Source organism: Cryptotermes secundus, unplaced genomic scaffold (genome assembly GCF_002891405.2).
Source record: "Cryptotermes secundus unplaced genomic scaffold, Csec_1.0 scaffold512, whole genome shotgun sequence".
NCBI classification, from domain to species: domain Eukaryota; kingdom Metazoa; phylum Arthropoda; class Insecta; order Blattodea; family Kalotermitidae; genus Cryptotermes; species Cryptotermes secundus.
In genome coordinates, this window is record NW_019735563.1 from 552,773 (window position 1) to 562,447 (window position 9,675).

Consider the following 9,675-nt stretch of genomic DNA (forward strand, 5'->3'; position numbering starts at 1 on the left):
TCCGCCGGGTTTGAACCCGCGTACCACGAGTCATGAGGTGGGAACGTTACCTCTAGACTACGGAGGCCGCTGACTCAACCTCTAACAGAAATGAGTACCAGGAATCTTCCTGGGGACAAAGGGCTGCCGGCGCGTAAGTCTGACAACCTCACCGCCATCTGTGAGCCGATTGTTCACAAAATGTGGGAGCCTCGGCGCCCTGCTGCAGGAAAGCTTTACCTTCATATGGACAATGGAACTGGAATCCAGCAGTTTTGGGCTTTCATTATTACAGTTTCAGGCAGAGTTTCTTTAGCAGACACAAGCCAGTGCGCATGAGGAAGATTATGGATGCCTACCGGGAACTTGTCAAGCGTCCACACAACGGCGGGTGCATTTTATGTTTTTACCATAGGAACAGGCTGACGTGCTTTTTGGGGCGGGGGTGAAGAAGCTCTGCTTGCAAGGTAAAACTGTTCTGTGCAGTGATATATATATATATAAAGAACTCCGTTGCTTTTAGTCCGCAAGTGAACTATACCCACCGAGCGACAGCCGATTGTCCGCGAAGTTAATGCCAACTTTTGAGGATAGAGGATGTCACGTGGTCAGCGGAACGGTTCTCCACGGCCGTTAATTTCGGTTTTCTAGACCGGGGCCGCAATTTCCTTGAAATAGGTCCTCAATTATCCTCATAAGGCTGAGTGGACCCCGTTCCAGACCCACTACTTCTCAGAAAATCTCGTTGCACCCGTAATCGAACCCGAGACCTCTGGATCTGTAGGCCGGAACTTTGAAACACTGGTATCTTCAAGGAAAATTATACATCCTGGTGAATAATTTGGCATGTATATAAGTGGGCACGTAGTTAAAGTTCTTCTGTGTGCAATGTAGTTATGTGAGGTGGTTGTTTCCAGGGAGATGACTGATAAGACCCGAGTCCTTTACCATATCCAAGAGTACTCACAGCTTCTTGACTCCAGCAACATGGCGATGGACAGCTGGATACAAATAGCTCTCGATATCCAGGTAATGTTCAAGTAGCTCCTATCTATATAAATAAATACTGAAACATTCCCAACTGTGATATTGTGTTTGTTTTATATGGGAACGAAGATCGGTCTTTTTTATTAGAGGAATAATGTAGGTTGGCGGCACTCAAAACGGGGAAAATATTTTGACCCAGGTGGAATGAAGTGACATTAGAATGCAGAAAATACACAACAGAAAGCTTCATAATGTGTACACTTCACCTGATACTACGTGGTGCGTTCCGTATATAATGCCTCCTATTTTTTTGTGTTAATATGTAACGTCTGAGCTGGTTGTTGGCAGTGTTGTAGTAAAGGTTGAACCTTCCCGCCAATGTACTGTTAATTTGGTTGTCGTGCGACAGATAGCGACAGCAGAGCAGTCTACCAAAATGGCGTCTGACATAGAAGTGCGTATGAAAGAGAAATGTGTTATTGAATTTCTCACTGCCGAACAAATTGTACCCATTGACATCCATCGACACTTGCTAAAGGTGTACGGAGACAATACAGTGGATGTCAGCACAGTGATTCGGTGGGTAGTGCGTTTCAACAGTGGCGAAAGTGAAGTGCACGACAAGCCACGCCATGGGCGTCCCTGCTCAGCTGCCACTCCTCACAATGAACAGCGCCTCATCCGAACAGATCAGCAGATAACGACCAGGGACTGTCAATTTTGAACGCTACAAGACGACGCTGACTAAGCTGAAAGCCTGTATTTCCCGAGTCAGGCCAGAGAAGCAGACAACCTTTCGCTTGCAACACGATAACGCTAGACCCCATACCAGTTTGGCGACCACCGCGCACAGTGCAAAGTTTGGCTGGGCTGTCCTACCACATCCACCTTATAGCCCCGATTTAGCACCTTCAGACTTCCATCTCTTTGGGCCTATGAAAGATGGACTACGTGAGCAACATTTTCCAGACAACGATGCTGTCATTGCAGCTGGAAGAAAGTGGCTAGCCTCTGCTGGCGCAGACTTTTACGGGCGCGGCGTACAGGCCCTTGTTCATTGATGGCAAAAGTACATTACGAATGATGGTGATTATGTGGAAAAATAGCTGTAAGTAGCTGAAATCTTGCTCTATTTAACTGCGTTAATATGCTTTCTGTATCTGTTGTAGTTTTCTTTAAAAAAATAGGAGGCATTATATACGGAACGCCCTTAGTATTAGGGTCATTCCATCAAAGAAGACAAGATAGACATGGCATGAAGCACAGATGGTAAAGATGACAAATTTATATAAAATCTGAAGAGAAGAGAGAACATAACCTCACTTTAAGTGGGAGGACTAAATAAAAATAGATCTTAGAGAAATAAGAAAGTGAGAGTGTGGATTTGATTTATCTGGTTCCATCTAGGGACAGTGTAGCGACATAGGGAGTGCTGTAATAAGCCTTCAGTTTCCGTAAAACTTGGGTCACTGCTTGATTAGTGTCAGTATTATCAGCTTCTCAAGAAGGACCCTGGTTCATATAGTTAGCTGAGTGGTTAGGCCGCGCCATAGCTCAAGCGGTTAGTCGCTGGCCTCCCACCGCGGCGGCCCGGGTTCGATCCCGGATCTGGTCAAGTGGGATTTGTGGTGGACAAAGTGGCGCTGGTGCAGGTTTTCTCCGAGTACTTCGGTTTCCCATGCCAATCTTCATTCCACCAATTGCTCCACAATCACCCTCACCTATCATGTGGGGCTGGTACAGTAGGCCAGAAGTGGCCGCAGTACAAGGGACTTAGTCCGACCCAAATAGCTGAGTGGTATTCAACTTTTGAGGAAGACTGTACCATGGTAGTTAGTCATTCATTTTTTGGTTTTTGGTGTCTCTCTTCGTCTGATGCCTACCCTTTGACCTGTCCAGCAAGGGAGGCCCTGCCAGTAGCTACGCTACCGCTGGTATAGCTCTCAGGGTCCTTGGCATACTCAAACCCCCTCACCACGTTAAGGGGGTGTTAGTTAGTCATATGTCAGTGAATTTAAATCGCAGTTTCACGTATGTCTTCACTTTTATATGAATTTTGCATGGAATATACAAGGCTAATCTGTATTGATAAGATAATGGATATTTAATTTACAAGATCACGTTTGGCAAAGACAGTTGTTATCTTTATGGCTAGACACCGTCCCATGAAGGTGTACCAATAATTGATATCACTTTTAAATAATTATGACTACTGAATTTTTATCGTGAGGCTGTCCAGCCCATGGCCATTTTGAAATTTCCCCATCAAGCCTTGAGTAGAAATAAGTGCTCATCATGTCACTGTAAACTTTAACAAAAGAAGCCAGATCATGACATGAGCTCCAATTTGTAGCAGGGGCCTAGTATTCCTCACACTAATATATACAAAGTGTTCCAGGAGGAATGTGCCAGACTTCGGGAGGGTGTTCCTTATGTTAAAGTATGCCGATATAACCCAAAACACCTATGTGCAAAGTTGAACGGTTACGGAGATAATGGCCCGAGAAAAGTGTGGTCTTCTGGCGGGTCCACGCACTGTACCTGTCAGCTGACAATTTTTATCGATGTTTGTCCCTGAGTGTGGTGATGACGGCTCACAGTAACCTTCCTTAACCGCTGGTTAGGTCGTTGTGGGCCCGTTGCATGGAAAGCGAGGTCGCCAGATCTTACGCCTCTAGATTATTACCTCTGGGGCTACATGAAGACGTTAGTCTACCAAACTAAGGTCGATTCACGAGAAGCACTGCGGGATCGTATTTTTGTAACGGCAGAACACGCGTCACCATCCAGGTAACATTGCTTCTGCTACCCAATCCCTCATGATGCGTGCCGAAAACTGCATTGCAGCTGGCAGAGGACACTTTGAACAATTACTATAAAGCAGGTACTGTATTTTAGTACAATTATATCGTCGGCTTATACCAGAATGCACAGTCAGCCATGTTACATCAGTGGTTGCCATTCATGTGTCATGTATAGTGCTTGGAACCCTAAGGACAACTATGACATGGCATGTGAGTTTTTTTGTAGTTCAATTTAATGGCTTCATGTCACTCACAAGTGTGTAACACCTCTCAAAGTTTCACACTTCTCTGGCCATTATCTCCGTAACCGTTCAACTTTGGACATAGGTGTTTTGGGTTTATACTGAAGACTTTGCATTTTTCAGTTCTGTGCTTTACTTTTCCATATGTATCACTGCATTAACAATATTACTTGTCTCTACCACAATATCACCAATTCTTTATCATGGAATTAATAATACAGCTATTCTTTTGTCAAAGCATTGACAATAAAACTAACATTTTTTCTAGCAACTGCCAGATCTTTTAAAGTCCCTAATTAATCAGCATCAATGTACTGACTTCCCTGCTGTTAGTGACAGTATCTTCTAATTAAGTCAAATTAGCCTGGCTAGTGTTGGTTCAAGTCCAACTCAGCTCCTTCACCACCTGAGCTGCCTGACTGGCTCTTGTACAGATCCTAGATTACACAGCAGAATCCTCTAGATCAATGGTAATCACCCATAACAATTTTTGCACCAGAACTAGGACCATCATAACCTAATAATATAATGGCACACTCAGTCTTATAATTATACGATGTTTTAACTGAAAGTGGTAAAATTTGTGTACTCTGGATGTATGTGCAAGAAGACTTCAACATATACCAGATAAATATACCCATAAACATCTCAATGAAACTGGCAGATCTAAGTATTGTACTTCCATGATTTTTGTACACCTGAAATGTTACTAGAATGTTTAGAAACATCAAAAAAATTTCATTTTTATATTTATGCCATAAAAAGTAGGTAAATGGATTTTTCTTCCTGCCATTAAATGTTCTTTTCTAGGTGCAACAGTTTTGGAATGTCTTTACATGGTAAACAACTTCATACAAGCAGATAATTGCTTATCTCTTCCCTTTTATATCTTAGCCATAACAAAGATTGGTCTGTACCTCATACAAGAATGTCAGCATTTACTGTCAACTTAAAATATTACAAACGAGCAGTGGCAATAAAAATTGTTGGTACTACTCATGTTAGTGTTAAGTCTTAAAATATTATTAGAGTGGAAGTGAGGTAGGCAGAACATGTAGCACACATGTAAATGTAAATTTTCCATATACAATGGAATTTCAGGTGTGATAATACAAGGTATTTAAGTAACGACTGTTTTTGGTACTGTTTGTTTCTCAGAAGTCTTATGAAGCATATGATGGCTTTGTCATTCTCCATGGAACAGACACATTGGCATACACTGCTTCAGCACTTTCATTCATGTTTGAAAACCTCGGGAAAACCGTCATTGTTACGGGATCACAGGTAATAAGAAAGAGTGTATTAATGTAAGAAATTTTAATTTGAATATATAGAGTGTTGGGCTATATCTTGGTGACATATGAACTGTAGTTAGTATACATTATCACATAACTTTCCATCAGACAATGGATATGTAAATCCCACCTTTCCTTATCTCCCCATTGCATTCTAACTTTAGTAAATCACATATGTAAATATTTTATATGTGTCTGCATTTAAAAACCAAAGGTTGATGGGATGTTTTTATTTTGTTCCCACACATGTACAAGTCACTGTTAGTAGTAGTTATTAAATGAACAGCCAGATAGCAATGTGAGTGGTACCGAAGCTTTAGTCAGCATTGCAGTTGACCTGTGCTGAAAACAAATTTCCATTTTTGACAGAGTTTATATTCAGTGAAATCATGAAATCATCAATGGAAAGTGTAAGTAGAGGTGAAATTGTTCATTTCGAAGGTTTCTCCAATTTTCCACATTTTAGATCATTCAGAATAATGTGTAGCTTCACGACGACGACGACGACGACGACTTTCTGATTCACTAGAAAATTGGTTGATATACGTGTAGTAATCCAGTTCCTCAGAAGTGTCACCATAAGAAAAGCTGTCATGACATTGATGCAAGTGATGTTTGCAAAATGTGTATGGAAAGGAAATATTGTCAAAGTAACAGCACTTTTTTGTATCTGAATGCTGAATCATTCAAGCACTGATTGTTGTGGTTGATGTTGTGTTTGAAAGATGATCTAAGTCTTCTGTTTGTTGGTGAACTGGATAATGACCACTGTGTTTTACTTTTGCCAGTTGAAGAAAAGAGAGGTTAGGTATTTTTGATGAAGTTGGTTTCTCATTCACAACCTTTGCCAGAAACATTTTGTCTAGATAATAGCACTGCTTATTGCATATTGTTATTCTGTCAAGTTTAGTGATTGATATAAATGTTGCTCTCTTTCCAGAACTTTTGAAATTATTGAGGTTAGGCATTTTTGATTAACTTTATGTAACTAGTTGAACAAGTCAACATGTTTTATGGATAAGTTTTAATACTACCTTCCCATCTATGCCTAGGTCTCCCAAGTAACTCCTCCTTTCAGATTTTCTACCCAAAATTTTTTATGCACTTCTCATCTCTTCCTTGTGTGCTGTATGTCCAGCTCACCTCATCCTCTTTGGTTTGATAACACTAATAAAATTTGGTGAAGAGGTGAAATTATGGAGCTTCTCATACTGCAGTTTTCTCCAGCCTCCTCTCACTTCCTCTATCATAAGTCAAAATATTTTCCATAGTTGACCAAAATGTAATCTGCCTTCACAATCTTCTTTTCAGATCCCAGTATTTGAGTCCAGGAGTGATGGGCGAGATAACATTCTGGGGGCCCTTGTCCTAGCAGGAAATTATGTAATTCCTGAAGTGACAGTTTTCTTTCGGAATAATTTATTCCGAGGCAACAGGACCATGAAGAAAAGTACCGATGCATTTTTTGCATTTGACTCTCCAAACATGCCTCCAATTGCCAAAATTGGCATTAATATAGAAGGTGAGTTACTGAAGACTTCACATCTGGCAGAGATAATTGAAAAAGAGCCAGAAATGAAATTAGTTCTCTCTAAGAGAGATTTGACAGAGAAATGGAAGTTTGATACCAAATCATTGGGTATGAAAATTTGAATCACTTAGAATATGGAGTAATGGAAACAGTAAATTTCTCCAAAATATTGGTACCTATTTGTCCGACTACATGGCATTACACCTCAGAAAATCATAATCATGATACAGAGTGGAGACTGAAACATTTATACAGATATCTGGTCAAGAGCAAGGAAGTGCTTATTTTAACTGGAGAGTTAATGTTGTTTCAATAAACGGTAAGTAGATACCTTAGTATGGCTATTGTTTTGATAATTGTTACAAAGCACCAATTGTGAGTACTTCTTCATTTGAGCAAAGTGTTGTGTCTGGATGCAACGTTTGGAAAATGCTTTTAACAGTCTGCGTAGTCACTGTTTATGTTTAGACATTGAATGCCCATTGCTGTAATCGAGCCAGGGTGGTCAAGGGAAGCACCTGATGTTCTTCTGAATGCTTTGGTGCTGGCCTGGCGACACTTTCAAAGACACTTATGTGAAATATAATGTTTGTTTAATAATTAACGTTGAAGTGTCAGCTTTCTGTAGCACATGGATTTCATGAACGTTTTATTGTTCCTTTGTTCACTTAAAAGTTGAAGGCTATTGTTAGGTAAAAGATTGATTTCATTGTCTTGATTTATGGCTGTTTCTTTCGGCCTGGAACTGTGTGAGGGATTGCTCTAACAGTGTCATTATAGTAATGTGTTATGTTTGTCTTGGTTATGACAGCATGTAGTGTTTTAGGCAATTACCATTACTTCAGAGGAACATGCGGCCTAGTCCAAATTCTGCATAAGAAGCAGTCAGGCATCTGTGGAGCTGATGAAGGGAGCTAAGTCAGGCTTAAAAAATGATAAACAGACTAATTGGGCCTAATTAGAAGAAAATGCCATTAAGTGTTTTGCAACCTAAGTAGCTTCATTGTTTCTGGGTGTAATTTCCTAACAACATAATTTTAGTATTGCTAAAAGAATAATTTGGTTGTATTGTTAATGTTATAGTAAACAATTGTTGTATTGTTAATGTTGTAATAAAACATTAAAATGCTAATGCTGTGAGCAGCTAGCTATAATGCCTCTTGAAGAACAAATTATACTAAGTTTTATGATATGTAGTCATATAACTTTAAGAGTTACAGGTTTAATTCCTGTAAGTGTAAGTCAAAACAATGGAAAATTTATGAACTGAATTATATAAACTCCATAAGCGCTTGAAATATAGGAAAATATTTCATCTAATTTTTTTTTGTGTTAAGTGCCAACAGATGTCACATGCATTTGTATTTGTATTTATTGTAAGTTCAAGAGTTCCAAAGATGGATATAAAGCATGTCATAAAATAATATAGAGCATGGAATACATACATAAATATTACACAACTAGACAGTACAATGAATACAACAATAATAAAAATTATCTACTTAGATATTCGTCCACAGTATAAAACGTATGAGTATTCAAGAAATGCCTTAATAAACCTTAAACTGTTTAAAATTATTAGATGTGTTCTTGATTTCTATGGGTAATTTATTGAATATTTTATACCCGCATAATACGAGTAAACTGCTTTTTGATAAATAGTTCAATTAGCTTGAGGTAGATACAGATCTTTTCTTTGTCTAGTATGAATAGTATGAGAATCAATGTTTGATGGAAAAAGATCTTTATTTTCCAATACAAATATTAACAACGAAAATATATACAGTGTTTCACGACTTTAGGGAATAACTGCAGGAGGTTATTTCCCAGATCTTTGTGATCAAAAAAGTTCATATAACCATGTGTCCGATTTTGGACGGTTACGGAGTTATGACCGTTTTGAACTCAGAATAGAAGGTAACGATTACCGACAATAAACGGAACAAAATAATAAACCAGCATAATACAAGATACATTTAAAGTATGAGTGTAAAGTTAACTTCGTGAAATTACCTTTAATTTGAGTTTATTGGTGCTTAAAGCTTGTTTTCGAAAATGCCACCGCCGGCCACAACAAAGGCTGCCGCTCGGTTGTGAACCGCGCCGGACATACCAACCCACCACGCCTTAGGTACTTCTCAAGTGTCGAGATAACGAGAACGCTCTGTCTGTAGCTGGCTAAAAATAGCGACCCACCAGCTGACAGCCNATGTGGTTAATTAACTGTATTAGTGAAATTAACCTACTGGCTGTTGAATGTATACTTTTACTAACTCTACCTTTTGTTTTGCGTATTCCTTTCAGTGAATGCACAGGCAATTTTTCGACCGTCTACTATTGAGAAATTCAGAGTTCACCCAACTTTAAATCCAAATGTTGGCCTCCTGAGGTTGTTTCCCAACATCACAATTCAGGCGGTGAGTGGTGCTCTCTTCACATTACTATCACAGTGTATCCTCAGTTGGTGAGAAGGATCATGCCTGTCTCTGGAGAACCAGTGAATGTTTTTGTGGCCCCAGCTCGTATGCTCCAATTTAACGTTTCAACATGCAGATCTGAACACTGTAAAAGTGAGTTTTGATTGTCAGTTAGCCAGTACAAGAGTCAGTTGATCATTTAGAACAGTGCTAAGTGGGGGTACATACACCATGTCTTATGTCTCAGTTCTTATGGTTGTGTGCGTGCTTCGTAGAGCCTATTACAGGACATATATTTGTATCGGTATGCTGGAAATAATACATATTTATGATTCTGTATTACAGCATCCCGTTGCAATTGTTCAAATTAGCATCCATTGTTTATCTTCCGTCAAAATTGCAACACTATTACATTCAACA

The 9,675-nt window shown here is 39.5% G+C and overlaps 1 protein-coding gene across 3 annotated transcripts in view; it reads left to right on the forward strand.

The window, feature by feature from the left end:
• LOC111869577 (L-asparaginase) overlaps positions 1 to 9,675 on the forward strand; it is a gene marked incomplete at its 3' end in the record, with an annotated part of 27,707 nt that overhangs the window by 7,866 nt on the left and 10,166 nt on the right. For all 3 annotated transcript variants that reach the window (XM_033753491.1, XM_023861213.2, XM_033753492.1), the window contains 4 exon segments: positions 897 to 1,008; positions 5,171 to 5,296; positions 6,619 to 6,829; positions 9,143 to 9,255. In XM_033753491.1, coding sequence (XP_033609382.1) covers positions 897 to 1,008; positions 5,171 to 5,296; positions 6,619 to 6,829; positions 9,143 to 9,255 — 562 coding nt within the window.